This window comes from Stenella coeruleoalba (genome assembly GCF_951394435.1).
Source record: "Stenella coeruleoalba genome assembly, chromosome: 18".
NCBI lineage: Eukaryota > Metazoa > Chordata > Mammalia > Artiodactyla > Delphinidae > Stenella > Stenella coeruleoalba.
The window spans coordinates 67,444,518-67,461,431 of NC_137164.1; the positions used below are offsets into that span (position 1 = coordinate 67,444,518).

The 16,914-nt window shown below is 43.9% G+C and overlaps 1 protein-coding gene across 9 annotated transcripts in view; it reads left to right on the plus strand.

Moving 5' to 3' along the window:
- CLYBL (citramalyl-CoA lyase) overlaps window positions 1–16,914 on the plus strand; it is a 300,835-nt gene that overhangs the window by 258,842 nt on the left and 25,079 nt on the right. For 6 of the 9 annotated variants that reach the window (XR_013824823.1, XR_013824824.1, XR_013824825.1 and 3 more), the window contains exon 8: window positions 9,364–9,483. Coding sequence is in view for 4 of the 9 variants with exons in the window: in XM_079902842.1 (XP_079758968.1) it covers window positions 9,364–9,459 (96 nt within the window). In the remaining 5 variants the exon portion in view is untranslated. Of the gene's footprint in view, window positions 1–305; window positions 418–9,363; window positions 10,327–10,509; window positions 10,951–16,914 lie in introns of those variants that run through there. The other 3 variants (XR_013824827.1, XM_079902840.1, XM_079902839.1) reach the window with 3 other exon arrangements.

The window sequence follows — 16,914 nt, forward strand, 5'->3', positions numbered from 1 at the left end:
TTTCTGTATATGTCCTTCCTGTTCCTTCCCCGTTCCTCTTTCCATGGATTTTTTTTTGTTTCCTCTTTTTCTTTATATCTCTCTTCCTTTCTCACCACATCACCTCCACACCCTGCCACTACCCCATGCCTTCTCTCCTTCAGCTGATTATAATAGAGAAGTTCAGAACATTCTTTTAATATTTTGTGGTACTTATTAAAGAATTTTGTAATTCTTTTTATATTAAAAGCAGCCAAATGGAGCTTTTACTTTACTAAGAAATATAAATCAAGAGTTTCTAGAATTCTCTTTTTTTTTCATTTTAGGTTAGTGGACCTCAATGAAAAAAAAAAAGTGGGGGAATTTTCCACCACTACCCCAGAGAGTAAAGAATTCTTTCTATCACAGATCTCCCTGCAGCATCTTGGATGGAAATAGGTACACAATATACATTTAGTAAATACTGTTTAGCTAACTGGTTTCTAAATTTCTGACAGTGCTAAAAAGAAATTGTTCATTTTACTTTTTAACAATATATATGGTACTGACCTTTTTTCCCTTCTAGAAAAGTTGAAAGAAAATTTTTCACCAATTATTTCATCAGTTATTGTTCATCAGTTGTATTTTAGTAAATGTTTAAAGTTTAAAGTGCCTTCTAGTTAATGTTAGTTCATTTAGATAGATTTTCCAAAGAAAGAATAATGCTACAGCATTTAAAATAGAAGTTTAATATTATTGGTCTTAGCTGCAAGCTGCTATAAAAAGGCCCTCATTTTCTGCTTTTCTTATAGGCAATATCAGCTTAAATTTGACATAAAATATTCTGAATTAAATGCAAGTATTTACACATTTATCTCAGGATTAAAAATAAAATATTTTCCAAGATTTCTAGTTTCAGAAGAAATCTGAGAGGTGATAGTTGCAGAACTCTATGTAATTAGTAAAAGTCAATAAATTATACACTTAACAATGGGTGAAGTTTATGGTATGCAAATTATACCTCAATAAAGCTATTAAAAAACAGAAAATTAAGCACAACGTCTAATGTGCTAGCATATGTGGAAACCCCTTTAGATTGCAATATGCTTATAAATCCAATTGTTTCACCTCGGTAGGTAGCTTTCCATGTGGCATACTTGGCCTGACTTTTCCAGATTTCCTTATCAAAAGATATTTAAAATAAAGACTTGTCTATTCCTGTCTCATCATTTTGCCTGAATATTTTAAAAGATAAATCCTGTTGCCTGCATTTAGTGGTTCTGAGAAGAATTTTAAAAACAGAAGCCACCTTTGGTCTCCCTATCCGTTTGTGAAGTAAGGATGCTCTGGTCCACTGAGACCCTCCATCTGGGCAAGTAGACAACTCAGGACTGGTCACATATTAAGATAATTGACCTAAACATTCACCTCAGCTCTCCTCCCTACTGTTCAGCCACCTCCATCTTCCCTGCCAAATTCATCTTCCAAATCTTCTACTTATTCTTCTTTACTCCTCCAGCTTCGTAAAACTATTGGTAAAGTCCCAAATTAATCTTACCAGTGTCCAACACATGAGTGTTTCTATTTCCTGTGTAGGGCTAAAGCTAAATAATTTCGTGCTTCCTTTTAAAAAGCAAGATGTTAATGATGTCCCTTCATTTTACATCCACTCAGGTCCCACGTTCCAAAGAATTTCCTCTTTTTATAAACGTGTCAGGCCATTTGTCTTCACTAGTAGTCTTCCTTTTCCTTCTCACCGTCTGCTGAAAACTGTCCTGTTTCACCACTGCTTCCGGCATAGCTGTGCTCCCAACTGCTGGTCACCTGCATCTGATTCGTATCTCCTCCGGCTGATAAGTTTTTTAATTCTTTTAAATGGATTTAAGAGAATTAAATACAGAGGGGCCGCTTGGACAGGTGATTCCCCACATCCTCTCAGGCAGCACTGACCTGGCAGCTGGAACTGCACTGGGGGGCATACAGGACCCTCCATCCCATTCTCCATGGAGGGTTCTGTGCTCTTTTTTCAAGCCAGAGAGCCACAGGGGAAAGACAGGGGGAGGGATAAGGAGGGAGCTTCTCCAGACTTTTCCACCTTTCAAAACTTGGAAAATAAATCCAACAGGCTGCCCAGGATGCAGGATACCCAGCACCCGACACCCCCTCAGAGGCTGTGCTCTGAGGCAAGGGCTGAAGGGATCCTGTTGAAGCAGTTCAGTAGGCCCGAACTGTCACTATATTCCCCAGTCAGGCACAAAACAAACCCCCTTCAAATATTTCAGCTGTTACATTCTTATGAATCATTTAAAGGGTCTCCCCATCTAAGGCCATGGAATATCACCTGTGAGAATTTCAGTGCTAGTAGTAAGGACAGATTAGCCAATTGTGAATTGCCCATGTTGAAAGACTTCAGTTGAGCTTTTAGAAATTTCAAGTAGAGATATATTAAGATCTGTAAATTCTCTGGTCATAGAGTGAATGATTATTGAATTTTAATTCAAAATATTAAAATACCTATCAAATTATCACTACAATTTAAAGTGTTAAAAAAAGAAAAACATGTTCTCTATTCCCCAAGTCCTCAATAGTATTCTTTTACTCTCAATGGCAGTTTTAAAAGATGATTTATCCATAAAACAAAGGGTTACTGATATTCAGAAGCACATAACAAAGATCAAACGTCACCTCCTTTAATCCTTCTTACAAATGCTTTGGGTTTTTTGAGGACTTAAAATGTCATTCACATTTTTATTAGTGAATTTTTTCTCACTGAAAATATCCTTTGGTATTTCTGCCATCATAATAATTATAGTAAAAGCTTCCAAGTGGAAACTCAGGATGGAAGCACGTTGCATTTCAGTTATTCCCAAGTCAGTTATTAAAATTGCATTTTCACATACTTGCTTATCTGGGCCTTACCTATATGTCATTAATTTTTTCAGCCTCATTCTAAGTAATAATATCTCTGGGGGCTTCCCTGGTGGCACAGTGGTTGAGAGTCCGCCTGCCGATGCAGGGGACGCGGGTTCGTGCTCCGGTCCGGGAAGATCCCACATGCCACGGAGCGGCTGGGCCCGTGAGCCATGGCCGCTGAGCCTGCGCGTCCGTCCGGAGCCTGTGCTCCGCAACGGGAGAGGCCACAACAGTGAGAGGCCTGCGTACCGCAAAAAAAAAATTCTCTGAAATAACAGTTTAGATATGCTAGTTATTTTTTATAAATCACATCAAAATAAATTTTTAAATATAGTATATGTAAAATAATGTATATTAAAATTTTTTGATATTAATTTTTTCTATAATCATCTTATGTACCATGGTTACCAGACATGCTTTGAGGTATACTGATTAGTGGGAAGAGTTTGAGATTTGGGGTGAAAAACCGAAGATTCTAGTCCTATCCTACTCATAAGTTGCTTTAAAAAGATGAACTAATAACTGAACTGCAATTTTTCTATCTGTAAATCAGATTGTTGGATCCCCAGACTACTCTAGAACAGAGAAAAAATTACCCAGAATAAAGGAAAGGAAACAAGTGGTTCAATTTCCTCCCCTCAGGGTCCAGGGCCCCTTTGGGTCCCCCAGGGCAGGGAGCAAGAACAGAGGGAACCCTGTGGGTCCCAGTCTGGCTGCATCAAGCAGGGACTGAGTCCTGTGTGCTTTGTCGTGAGGAAAGTCTGTTGTCCCTCTTCCAGATTGCTCTCATTGAGGCTAGATTAGTCTCCCTTTCCTCAGGCCCTAGAGAAACCCCTTCATCAACAGACAGATCCAGTAACTCGTACTGTGGTCCTTCATTTTGCTTATCTATTGAGTCACTGATGACCAGAAGTACAGGGGGCTCTTGTCGAACACAGAAGGCCAACCCCACTTGCACATATGGATACACTGCTCTTTTTCCCCTGCCCCTCTCTTGACCTTCATTTGGCATCTCTAACCTTCTAAAGCTGACTTTAAAAGTACCCGTTCCCTTGGGAATTCCCTGGTGGTCCAGTGGTTAGGACTCCACACTTTCACTCCTGAGGGCCCAGGTTCAGTGTCTGGTTGGGGAACGAAGATCACGCATGCTATGCAGCACAGCTAAATAAATAAATAAAGTACTGTTCCCCAAAGCCCCTCCGAGGCCAAACCACCCCATTTTGATGGCTCTTTCTCTCTGCAGCTTCTAATTCCTTAAGCCCCACTTACAGATAGACTCGCTTGCACTTTAACTGTTAAGTCATTTGCATGAGTTAACCTGACCCCAGCCCAACATCACATTTGTTTAGGTCAGTCCCTGTGTCCTACTGGAGGCTCAGCAAGTGTTGGCCAACTAACCAGGGAGTATTACCAGACCAGGGAAAGATCAAGTGGCACAGAAAGACACTTGCAGATAAAGGAGAGCAGAAAGGTAAGAGTGATTCTATCTTCCCAAGTCATTGTCCCCTCAGTCACCCAGCTCAGGCCCCACAAAAGACACAAGCTTCAGAACCATGTTTTGGGTGCTGGATTCTGGGGATTCAAAGATATATGAGCCCCTGTCCTCAAGGGCTTCCCAACACAGTGAGAAAGACAGCGACGTAAACAGATAATTACAGTAGAATGTGACAAGTGTTGTTACAGGAGGATGTATAAGGGAAGGAAGGAGAGAAATGAGCCCAACCAGGGAAGTCTAAAACTGATTCACGGACATGACATCTTCTGACGTCTTGAAGCATAAGGAGCAGTTTGCTGGACAGACAGGGAAAGGACTATCAGAGCAGAGAGCAGAGCCTGTGGGAGAGGTGTAGAGGGGTGTGTGTGTGTGTGTAGACTGGCAGGAGACTAAGCTGAGAGCAGAGGCAGGGCCTGGTCTCACCGTGGGGAGCCCTGGGCCCCCAGCTAAGGAGACTGCACTTGATTTTGTAAGTCCAAAGGGAACCAGAGCAAGGTTTAAGCAAATGGATGATCTTATCTGATATTTTAGAAAAATAACATCACGGTCCCAATTAGGAAGGTATCCCAGCACTCTCTCAGCAAGACCTCTACTAGCCAGCTTGGGAGCCAGGCAGCCTCCACACTGAGCTTTGGGTGCCTGGTTACCAAACTTAAATCCTTACCCCTTAACCAAATTGTGAGGGGACCAAGGCCATACTAGTCCAAGGACTCCAAGTGTGATAGGTTGAAAAACAGGAAAGAAAGAATGAAACAGTGCCCATCTGTGTCTCTGTGAGAGCATCATATTCCCCATTTTGAGGGGTATCAAGGAGCAGTTAACTTTGGGAGTAAGGAAGAGCTATGTGATGGGAAGTCAGGGCTGGGCCTGAGAGATTTTAGCAAGAAGAGGGTATAACCAAGGTCCTAAAGACAAATTCCATAGTGACCAACATTGACTAAAAGTTTTAGGAATTCACTGGGAACTGTAATGAGGTAAATAATTTATTGGGCATAAGACTTAGCATCATAGAGGAAGAAATAAAGTGTCACTCTGAAAAAGAAGGCATATAGCAGCTGTGCTAAAATGTTATCATTAATTCTGACACAGCAACATCAGCATGGGAATGTGCCAAAGAGAACTCCCTGAATGCCCAAAGAAGTTATTTGAAAATACAATGAGTAGGGAAAGAATTAGATCAATTTATGGATGCTAGAAAAGTACTCTTTTAGTACTCTACAGAAAAAAATTCTCAAGTGCTAAGTGCCAGAAATGTGAAATATATGAATATTTCCCATAAATGTTATTACTCTTGTCATCACCACCATCATGATCACCAGTCCTTTTGCCATCAAATTGTAAGTCAGATTCTCCCCCATTGAAGAACTTCAAGGTCTGATAAAGTTCATGTTATTTCAATGCCTATCTTACCACCAGGCAATGACCCAGATGTTAGAAAAAGTACAGCCCAATAAGTAATTGTTTTCCTTCCTATACAGACAACACCTATGCAAAGGTGATACTGCTCTTCATTTCCAGGAGGCTGAAGCCATAGACATGTGTATAGTAAGATGTGCCAAAGTGGCTGACTAGTGATTTATTACAACAAATAACTCAATAGGTAATTGCTGAATAAAAGCCCGTTGTGCACAGAGGTGGAGCCCCATGACAGCTCTAGCGGGAAACGCATGACATGCACTAGGTATACAATATCATGTCTAAGTCAACAGTGTGAAATGGCAAACATGGTCCTGATTGGTAAGAAGGGCAGGCTTTTCAGGCCTCTGATCTCCCTATTCATAACACTGGCTTTTTCTCTAATTCTTGTTGTGTTTTATGGCACCTGCTTCCATGCTCTTCCTGCAAATTTTAGGTCCTTGAGAGCAGGGATGGAGTGTTGTACCCATTTAAAAGCCAGCCTAACCATTTCTACCCAGGAGAGCTAAAACACAGAGCTTCTCAAACTTCAATGTGCATTAGAATCATCAGAGGGTTCCTGGCCAACGCTCGGACCTTCTGCATGAAACCTGATAGGATGGAGCCCAAGAATCTGCATTTTAACAAGCCACCTCCCGATTAGATGATTCTGATTCAGGCGGCCAGGCAACCCACTCGGAGAACAATCCACAAGCCCAGGGCGTAAGCCTGGAGCACACGCTTTGGATCAAATAGAGCTAGGTTTTATACCAGTTGTATACTTAGTGAGCTACAGGGCAGACTCATACAAGTTTCTTCATGCCTCGGTTTCCTCAGTTATAATATGGGGATGGATATATACTCATAGAAACAAATGAATACATGCTCATTGCCAGGGGATGGAGGAGGGGGAATGAAGAGTAGTTGTCTATAATGGTACTGAGTTTCACTTTTGCAAGATGAACAAGTTCTGGAGGTCTGTTGTGCAATAGTGTGAATCTACTTAACACTACAGACTCATACACTTAAAAATGGTTAAGATGGTGAATTTGTGTTATGTGTTTTTACTACAATTGAAAAGAAAAAAAAAATTTGTTAATGGGGATGGGTCATAGTATCTACCTCACAGTGTTTTTACGAGCATTACCTGAAATAAAACATGTCAAGGACCAGGCACAGTCCTGGGGCTAGCAACTGCTCAAGAAATTATAGCTATTATTATTGTTGTAGTCATGGTTGTTAAGGCTTTCAACCATGAATGAGTTACTACTTAGAGGCATTTTAAACCAAATTATATTCTGAATCTTCAAGCTGATGGAAGTTCCTTCTTCTTTTCAAAATGGTACACCAGTTTCTCAGAAACGCACTGAGCTGTGAAACTTATCTATGATCACACATTAAGGAATGTTTCAAACCCTCCCCACAAATCCAGGTAGCTTTTGACAAGCTGCATTCTTCCAAATCCTGACCAACAGACTGTTCACATTTCACATGTAGATCCATATGTTAAAAAACCAACCATATTCTAGGTCTATGTGAAAGCAGGAGGATATTCGTATTAGGAAGTCTTGATTCTTAACACTAAAATCCTCAATTTGCAGAGATGAAGGAAACAAAGAACAAAAATGTTAACTTTTGTTTTCCAGCTTAAGCTTAACAAAGGAAGTCAAGCAAAATCTGCCACATAAAAGAAAGAAATGATTTCCCTGTCTTGAAAAACTACATGAACTATTTTGCATCTTTGACGTGCATGTGGAATCCAAAGCGGAGTCAGGGAACATGGCATAGACCCAAAGCCAAGTCATCTTGATTCTCTGTGCATCATTTTGATTTCATGTGCATCTAGGCTAATTTCATCTCTGTTATTATTAGCCTATTATTTAAGCTTTAGCAGGACACATGTGCTGTTTTACAGGGCCAGAATCCACGTGGTGGATGGATAACCAGGAGGCCTTTGGTCTTCATCATATACTCCAATAAGAAAACTAGACTCTCGCCTTGTAAAACAGCACGAGTCCCATGCCCTGATTTCACATGTCATGCGAACCCACAGAATATCCTTAGAACTTCTAACCAAATTCATAAAATTCATCATGGTCACAGAGACAACTAAAATTAGCTCTAGGTTGAATGAAATTAGGCACAGACCAATCTGGGAGTATAAATAGTAAAATGGGCAGATTGGAAAATGACCTAACGGTATAGGATTTTAGGCAACACAGGTGTTCATATGAATCCGATTTCTCATTCTCGGGCTGAGAAGGCTAAGCACTGGTGAGAATTCTAATCCTAATGACTTTTAAATCTCTCTTGATTAAAAAACAAATTTCAAAGTCACTGCTAAGGATTCCCTGCCAATTTTTTTTAACCTCCATTCTGTGTATAACTCTATGTTATTATAAGAGATGAGGGTTTCCAGCGAGCCCAGGAGACCATCCCAGAAGTCCTGAATAATGACAACATTGACTGTTGAGAGGTGGTACTTGTAAAATCCAGAAATGGATGGCAGTATATACAAATGGACCGTCACCAAGGATTATAATTGCTCCAACCCACCTTCAGGTCTCAAAAGACCACCTGCTCCCCACTCACACCAGCATCCTTACCAACAGGTAGAAAGAAGGGGAATTAAGAAGAGCTGTAATTGAAAACAGCAAAAAGAAGTGATTAAAAGAACATGAATAACCAGACATTAATTTCAGATTCATACTGCTTCTGTCCATTTAATTCTTTTTCTGAGGCACTAAAGAAACTACCTTATCATCATAATGTGGGAGTCTCTAATGAAGGCTTGAGGTTCTGAGACCCAAGTACTAGCCCCAGCTCTATCTTTTCCTAGTCAAGTGACCTTGGAGAATCACTTAACTACTCTGGGCATCAGAGTCCTCATCTAGAACAGCACTGAGATCACATGACACATTCAATGAGTATTTGCAGAAGTTTTTAAAAAGTGAATCTGTAAAATGGGTATAAATCAGGAGATCGCAGGTTCTTTCCAGGCTAACCATTCAACAGACCTATGATTTTTTGTTACAGACTCATGTCCCCTGTCATTGTAATCCTTTTCTGTAAAAGTGTGTACCAACAGAAGAATCTCTTTTTACTCAGTATAATCCTACCTTACATTTTCTCATCACATGATAGTGTTACCCCTCAATTACGTTACAACAAGAAGGAAGCATTCTTCCTTTAACCTGATCATACAATTATTTATTCAAACAATAATCAGTTGCCAGAGCATATTACTGTTTTCACAGTTCTATGCAGTATTTCAAAAAGTATATAAGGAAGTATTTACATTTTCCTTCCACCCTTGTTTTCTGCTTGATTTCAAGAGTTAAATGAGCAGTTTCCAATACCTTGTGCCTGATGTTTTTCCTCTCCATTAAAATGCTGAAGTGGTTTTTTTTTTTTTTTTCCTTTTTAGGAGGAAAAAAGAAATCTTTCCCCTGTAATTTACTTTGGCTTTCTCAAAAGTTGGGTAGGAAAGTCAGTATAATTCAGGTGGAATCTAAAATGTTCTTGTTGTACAAGTGTGTGCAGAAAGGAAGCCTGTAATTTCCGAGCATTCTTTCAGGAAGTTTGTATTCTCTGTCTTCCAGGGAGCCTTTACTTTCCGAGGGAGTGTGATCGACATGCCATTACTGAAGCAGGCCCAGAACATTGTTAGGCTTGCCATCTCCATCAAGGAAAAATGATCTGCTAAATGAAGCTCTCATCAGGTGGGCTGAACATATACAGTGGGTTCCTTAAAGACAAGCCATAATACTCAAGGCAACTTGTTAGTATGCCAGATGGGAGCCTTTCTTCATTTACAGTTCATGTTAATGACATTTTTTTTTTTTTTTTTTTTTGGCTATCTCACTGGCCAGTTATTCCTCTAAAAATGAACTTTCTTCTTTTTGATTCCAAGCTTGTGATTTTATTGTTCACGAATGTGTTACAAGTACAGACTTATGATTTCGCAGGGAGATAAAATAGTGGAGAGAGATGGGCTGTTCCAGGAGAAGTTTGGTCTTTAATGAAACAGCTCTTTCCCAAATGCGTATACTCCCTTCACCCTGCTCATGTTAGATGTTTCCCACGTTGTGCATTGTTCACTCGACACCAGAAATAGTTTTAAGAAAGGCCAACCTTTTAAAAAATAATAACTCAATGAAGCGTTGGTGTTTATTTCACTAGTAATCTGATAAAACAACAGAGATGGCATAGAAAAGTTGATTAAGTACCATACTGGTTTATATAGATATCTTCTAAAAATAAATCTTCAAAACTGATTACTTTAACCTCCACCACCCCACCACCCCCAAAAATGAAATATCCCTATCCTTGAACTGCTAGGTGATCACTATGAAAGCCCTCATCCTGGGTGAATGCTTTGGGTCAACAGTTACCAGCAATTAAAAAATAAATGTGCAGAAGCACAAGACCATCCGTTCTCTCCCTTTATTTCCCTGTTTAACTGTTTGCCATTGAGGCCATTTCCCCCCTGTAAATGTATGGCTGGGACAGGGCCCCCTCAGCAATAAACTTGTAGCCTCTAAGAAGACACAATGCCACAGAGCTGGTGCATATGGTCCCCTGTGAGATTTGCATCACATTAGAGATGCTGCTACAGGTCATATGGGTGGTGTGGTTAACGGGCTTAGTAAAGCTGTTTTGAAGAGGTTAACCCAGCTTGTAGTAAGGGTAAATAAACATAACAACCAGCCATTCTTCCCTATTCAGCATGTGCTCTTATATTGAAGGCTAAAGGGTATTGAAGCTGCGAAGGATCAACTTGTGTTTGCCAGAGGACGCCAATGAAATTTGAAACACCAACAATCAGAGATTTTGTTTCTGCTCCTCATTAAATCATGAGCTTTTGTGTGGAGACTCTGGACGACTGTTCTTTAAGAAATTAACAGAATGGGAAGTTCTAAACTCTACACCAACCTTTTCATGACCTACACAGCAGCAAAGCTGCTACCCTTAGACAAACACCGCGGGGAAGGCTGTTCTGTTTATTTAAATTCGTAAATAGAAAACAGTTGTTTTTTATTTTCATTTTTTACCTCCTACGCCCTTTTAGTTTATTTCCTATGTGGCCCCTACCATGTGCCCCACCCAGGGGTCTACTTTCCCCTACCCCTTCCAGTTCCTCCAGGAAGCCCAAGAGGGGAGGAGGGCTGAAGGTTATATACAAGGAAAGACATCATGGAACCAAAGCAAAGTGGGAGAGGCCCACGTATGGTCATACAACATCCACCTCCAGTGCAGGGCAGTTCCGACAGGCATGCGGAGGAACCTGATCCAGGCTGGGCAGTTCTGGGAAACACATGCTCTGAGACACTAACTAACATTCTCAAACACGGGGCCCGACAAGGCGGCTCTTAACTGAGATGGGATGTGCTGCGCTGGAGCCCTGCCTCCCCAGGGCATCGCACCCCCCAACCCCTCGAGAGCATGGGTCGTAGCTGGAAAGAAAGGTGGGAGCCTGCCTCGTCCTCACTCGGAGGAGCTGGAAGGAGGAAGACAGTGTCTCAGCCAACTTGGGAGATGACTGGCCTCCAGCCAAACTGGGCTTCAGGGCTGCGGACAGTGACAGCGGGCAGCAGTTACAGGAGAAGCCATCCCTGGAACCCACGGCGCAGCTGTGCCCGCCTAGGGTGGTAGTCGGTGTGCACAGGGTAGACCAGGACCATAGGTGCCCACGCAGCCGGACCCCACTGCTCAGCACACAAACACAGGAGGACCGCTCAGAAGGCAGAGGGAAGCCTCCTCTCATTTTGACACCCTCAGGGTGTTGGAAGCATAGGCAGGACCTGTCTTAAACAAAAGACGATAATAAAAGCCTTTCTTCATACTTCCCTACAGGCAGCCTCCACTTCAACTCCGCTGTCCTGCCCGTCCTCATGTGTTGGTCCAGATAACCCCACCTCAGGCTTTGACAGGAAGAAAGGGAGACGCTCTAGTCTCCACCCCTGTTACACAGGCAACCCCCAAACCCTATAGATGGACCTCCTCGAGCCTGGGGCTCACTGAGAGCCAAACCCTCCACTCTAAGGGACCCCAGATGCCAGGGTGAAGGCATGCAGACCTCGGGGAAGAGCAATCCTCTCAGCAAGGTCTCCAGGGGGCCCTGAGGGCCTGGACCTGACTAGGTGTTCCCCACCCCCATCACCAACGGGCCCACAGGTTCCTAGATTTCCAACCGTGTTGGACTGGTCACCATGCCCTTTATCTCAAACCACACTTTGTTCCAACAAAAGCACCTTGTTGTTTAAGTCTCCCTGAGTGTCAGATTTATCATCTTCCTCATAACCCCAGGGTCCCAATTATGATAGGATCATGACACTGGGACACACTAGAGCCAAAAATCTGGACCAAGGTCCCACTCTCTGAGCACAGACCCTACAAGAGGGACCCAGAAGAGGGTTTAGTCAGAGTCAGAGATCCATCATGCTTCATTCCTTGAGGAACAAAGGCAAGGAGATGTTGGGAGACAAGAGGTATCCCCACTGTTTTCCCACCCACATCTCTCTGGTGCCTCGGGTGGGTGAAGGTAATACAGAGAGGGTGGGAGGGAGGGCTGGGTGAGCTCACCCCACTCGGTATGTGACAGTGCCCAACCTGGGGAATTCCTCCCAGCTAGGAATGGACTGACTGCAAGAAGAGAACCTTGCAGTAATCTGATTAATTAAAAACCATACCTGTTTATATTTTGTGTAGCTCATCACAAGCTGCTTCACCATATTACCCCCCTGTTATTAATTCTTGGGGGCTAAATTATGGATAACACTATTAAAACATTATCAGAACTGATGAGAAACAATTACTTAGAAAATGAGCCAGGACAAGATTGAGTTGAGAACATCAGTGGTGATCACTGCAGATTAGTTTAATAAATCATCAGGTGTAAGGCAAGACTGACTGTATGTATGCAAAGCCCCGTCACGGGAAAATGAAATTGAGATTTTTTTGGCATAATTTTTTCATTAATCTCAATAGGACCCGAGTGGTGTAGATTGTTTTATTCCCTAATACCTTGCCTGAGGGGGGGTTCCCAGTAATGTCTTCATTGTTTTACTGAGGTCTTAATGACAATCTGTGACAACCTCATTTTAATGTATAGAGGATTATATCAGTACCATCATGTTTTATTGAAATGGCGAGAGGAACTCCAGCAGAGTCCGGAGTCAGGCACTGTCCCTGAGCGCAAGTTGGGAAGTTCCCCAGCATCTGGGTGCGGTTCCCTTCAGATTTACAAGTATTGAACCGCTAACTGCCCTGACATCCTCTCCTCCAGGGACTGACTGGGAAAAGTGTCTTCAACAACGAAGACTTGCCGCCTCCAATTTGAATTTGAAAGTAACTCATTGCCTGGCATATTTTGCTGCGTAAATAGAATAGACCGTGTAGGGTTTTTTTTTTCTTTTTTTTTCTCTTCTAAAATATTATGATGAACATCCCAGCCCCTAATAGTTCTTCGGCAGTTCGGTAAACTGACCTTCAGTAGGGACGATGAATTTTCTAATGATGTCTTAAGAGGAGAAGAGTTAATACGTGCTTTTTTATTTGAAGGGCATTCTGCTTCTATGGTTTCTGGTTAGCTTGGAAAGCTAAATGTCTTCCGTTCTGATTTTGATTTTTACCTCTAGTATAATACTTGGGAGGCAGTTGATGGTACAAAACAGGTTCTGAGATTAACAGCAGGATCTTGTGCATATTGATGCTGCGGAGGGTCACCGAACCGGTTTGTAACCGCAAAGCTTGTGCCCCAGGCTGGGGGACACTGTCCTCCCAGCCCTGAGACCCTCCCCCCCACCCCCGCAGGTTTTCACATTGCAACTTAGGGGGAAAGTAATCAGCCGACCTCAACACTTAAATGTTAAAACCTTGGTCTTTCTTTCCGCTCTTTATTTTAAATCGGGGTGGGATAGGGGGTTAAGAGAGCAAACAAATGGAGAATAAATTACTTTCAAATACCTTAGTACCAGAAAGCTTGCGCGGTGGGACCGGGCAGCTTTTTAGTGTTCTGTGACGGGTGGTGGTGGTGAGTTTGTTTAAATTCCAGCGGTTATTTGGCAACGTATTTCCTTATGAATCTATAAGAATTGCCAACGACGAAAAGAAAGTGATTTGTAGGAAGGAACTGAAATCATCTTTAGCGCCTTTAGATGGTTTGCTGCCGATCGAGCCCAGTTTCAGCTAAACGGGCTGAAGCCTACAGATTTTTTACTTTTTAAAATGTTTTACAAAATCTTTTGGGATTCGTTTGTCGCTCACGCCTGCCCTTTTTTAATTTCTGTGTTCTTCGGCTGTAAGCGACCCGCTCGGTTTTACTGTTTGCTTCTTGCGACGGGGAGGGCCGGCGATCTCGGGGACAGCGCGCCCCGTCGGAAGGACGTGCGCCCGCCGGGCCGGGACACGCCGAGTCCGCTGGGGTCGGGGACGCCCCGACGCGGAGACCGGCGGGGCCCGGCCGGTGCGCCCCGTGGCCCCGGTCGCGCGCGGCGGCCGCTCCCGGAGCTGCGACCGGGCGGGCGAGCGGGCGGGGCCGGGGCGCGCAGTGGGCCGGGACCGCGGGCCGCCCGGAGCCTGCGAGCTTGTCGCGCAGCCCCGCTGTAATGGTGGCAGATCAAAGGCTGCCCCGTGTCCCCGCGGAGCCCGGGACAATCCCGCGCCTTTGTGCGCTGTTGCTAGGAGCCCGAGAAACTAAGAGAAAGTGTCAGGAGCATGTTAATCAGACTCGTTACAGTGTAACAATAACGTCTCTCTCGGGTCTCCCAGGCCCCGCGCACCCCGCGCACAGGCCCGACACCTGCGCGGGGCCCTCGCGCCCGCCCTGGGGACCGGCCGGCCCCTGTGTCTTCCTCCGAAGTCGGCGCCGCGGCCAGGCGCCGGGACGAGGCCCTGGGGGACCTGCCAGCTCCAGGCGCATCTCGCGGGTCCTGGTTTCCCTGACCGGAGCCCGGCGCCCTTAGCCTGTCCTGCTCGGAGCCGATCCCTGGCCGGGGGACCAGCGGAGGATCCGGGTCCCCTTGCTTTTCAGTCATTGAGTGGAATTGCCCTCGTTATTCAAGCACGGTTTTAGAATCAAGAGAAAAATGAACATTCCATTTCAGATAGCTTTTTGGTGGAGTTTCTTCAAAAGATCCTAACTTTGCCTATTTTCCTATCAAATCCACAGAGGATATTTTAAGTGATAATCCCGAGTTTACAGAAGACAAACCCAAACTTTGCTAAAAGTAAAGATTTCTCGGTACTTTTTAGAGAGAATCACTTCATTCATTCGTTTATTCATTCAACAAACATCTGTTGAGCCTGACTGGATGCCAGACAGCTAGTCGGAAAGCCGTAGGACTGGTTCCGGATGCACTTTTCTTTTAAAATTAAAATGCCCTTGTGTGAAGTGAAAGGAGGAGCAAAGGCGTAAAATAATGTCAAATGTCAAAACAAAAAGAAGTGCCATTGGCTACTACAGCGACAGTAACAGGAGAGGAGCGAATTAAGAATTTAAAGCGTTTGAAAAACTCGCCATATGCTTTGAAAACCAGCCACTTTTTTCAACTATTTTATCTCCTCCCCAATTCTTTTGGTCCCTATGAGTTCCTTCAGGCTGCAGTCCTGAAACCAGAGTCCTGCCTGAGGTCTGAGGAACGAAGTCAGCCCTTCTGCATGTTTGTAAACAGCCTGTCAGATTTGCTAAAGGATCAAACACACTGGGTCCTGGCCCCATTCTGCCCTCAGCCAGACACAGGGAATTGGAAAGCTGTGCTCAGTCTTAGGGCAGAATTTGGCCAATTCGAGGTGGTTTTCTCCAACGTGAGCTCTCATTCAGGAATCAGGATGGGCATTCCGGAAGGGCAGAGGGGCCACACTTCTTGGTGGAATATAACTGCCAAACCTGAGTCAAAGACAAAGCTTCCTGTCACCAGGAAGAATAGAAAGCAACCCACTCTCAAATCACCTGTGCCTACCTAGTGACCGAGGGGGAATCCTGCAACAATGTCATACCTACCAGTCAGTCAAAATCAGTTTCTCTCTCACACTGTGTGCAGCATGTAGACGTATAGAAAACTGGAGATGGTCCCAGAGATTAGTCTAAGCCCTAGAAGGAACTTTCCAGATTCCCTTCATTACATAAATAAGAGAGTTGATATACTGAAAACTCCATCTTATGAAAACAAAGGAGACCAAACACTGACTATATCGTGATGTTAAAATACCTAGCTAAAGGGGAGAAATTCAGGGAAAAGAAACTGTTTTGCGGGGGCGGTCGGAGGGAGGGAGGATTGTTTGTTTTTTGTCTACATAATGCCACATAGCTGGTTTCGCTGGGTTTTGTTTTGTTTTTAAACAATGAATCAAATTGCCTTAGTTATTCAGACACAGTAAAGGAATCAAGAGAGAAACGAGCATTCCATTTCAGATAGCTTTGTGGTGGAGAGTTCCTTCAGAAGGCTATCCACTCTAGGCATCTGGCTTAATTTTTTTTTTTTTTTTAATGGGCTCTTGAGTTCCATGGAAGGAAGAACATAAAACCAACATGAACTTCTGGCTTAGAATCTCTGGGAAAACTGTGTTAATAACCCAAACTCCCAGACAAGGAGAGGAGCACATCTGTTTCCTCCATGGGATTTCCAGGGACTGGAATTCATGCAGCAGCTTCCAGAGGAGCTCTGTGATGCCTTTCCCAGTGTGGTGTGAGGGAGCTCCGGCCACCAGGAGCCTCACTGGCATTTCCACACCAGCCCAGCGACACGTCGCCTCCCCCACGGGGCCCTGGCCACTGGGCAGGTGGACGGTGCCTGGCTGCAGGGCCTGACACTCCTGTGCAAAGGCTCTACACAAGCTGTAATCCCTCCCTCTCCATCATACCCAATAAACTCCTAACCATTTTTCAAGACACAACCTGAAGACCACTTCTGTGAAGTCTTCCCAACTACCCAGAGACAGCTTGCTGGCCCTCTCCCAGTCCTTCCATTGCATTGGATCAGATTTCTATTGTAGTACTGTGTGTGTGTGTGTGTGTGTGTGTGTGTGTGTGTGTGTCCCACAGCAGTGTGGAGGCCCTGAACAGTGGACATTGCCATGTACCCCAGATCCCTCTCCTGCTCACCTCTCACTCCCCACCCCATCCCACCCCACCCACCCACCCCCCCGCAAGA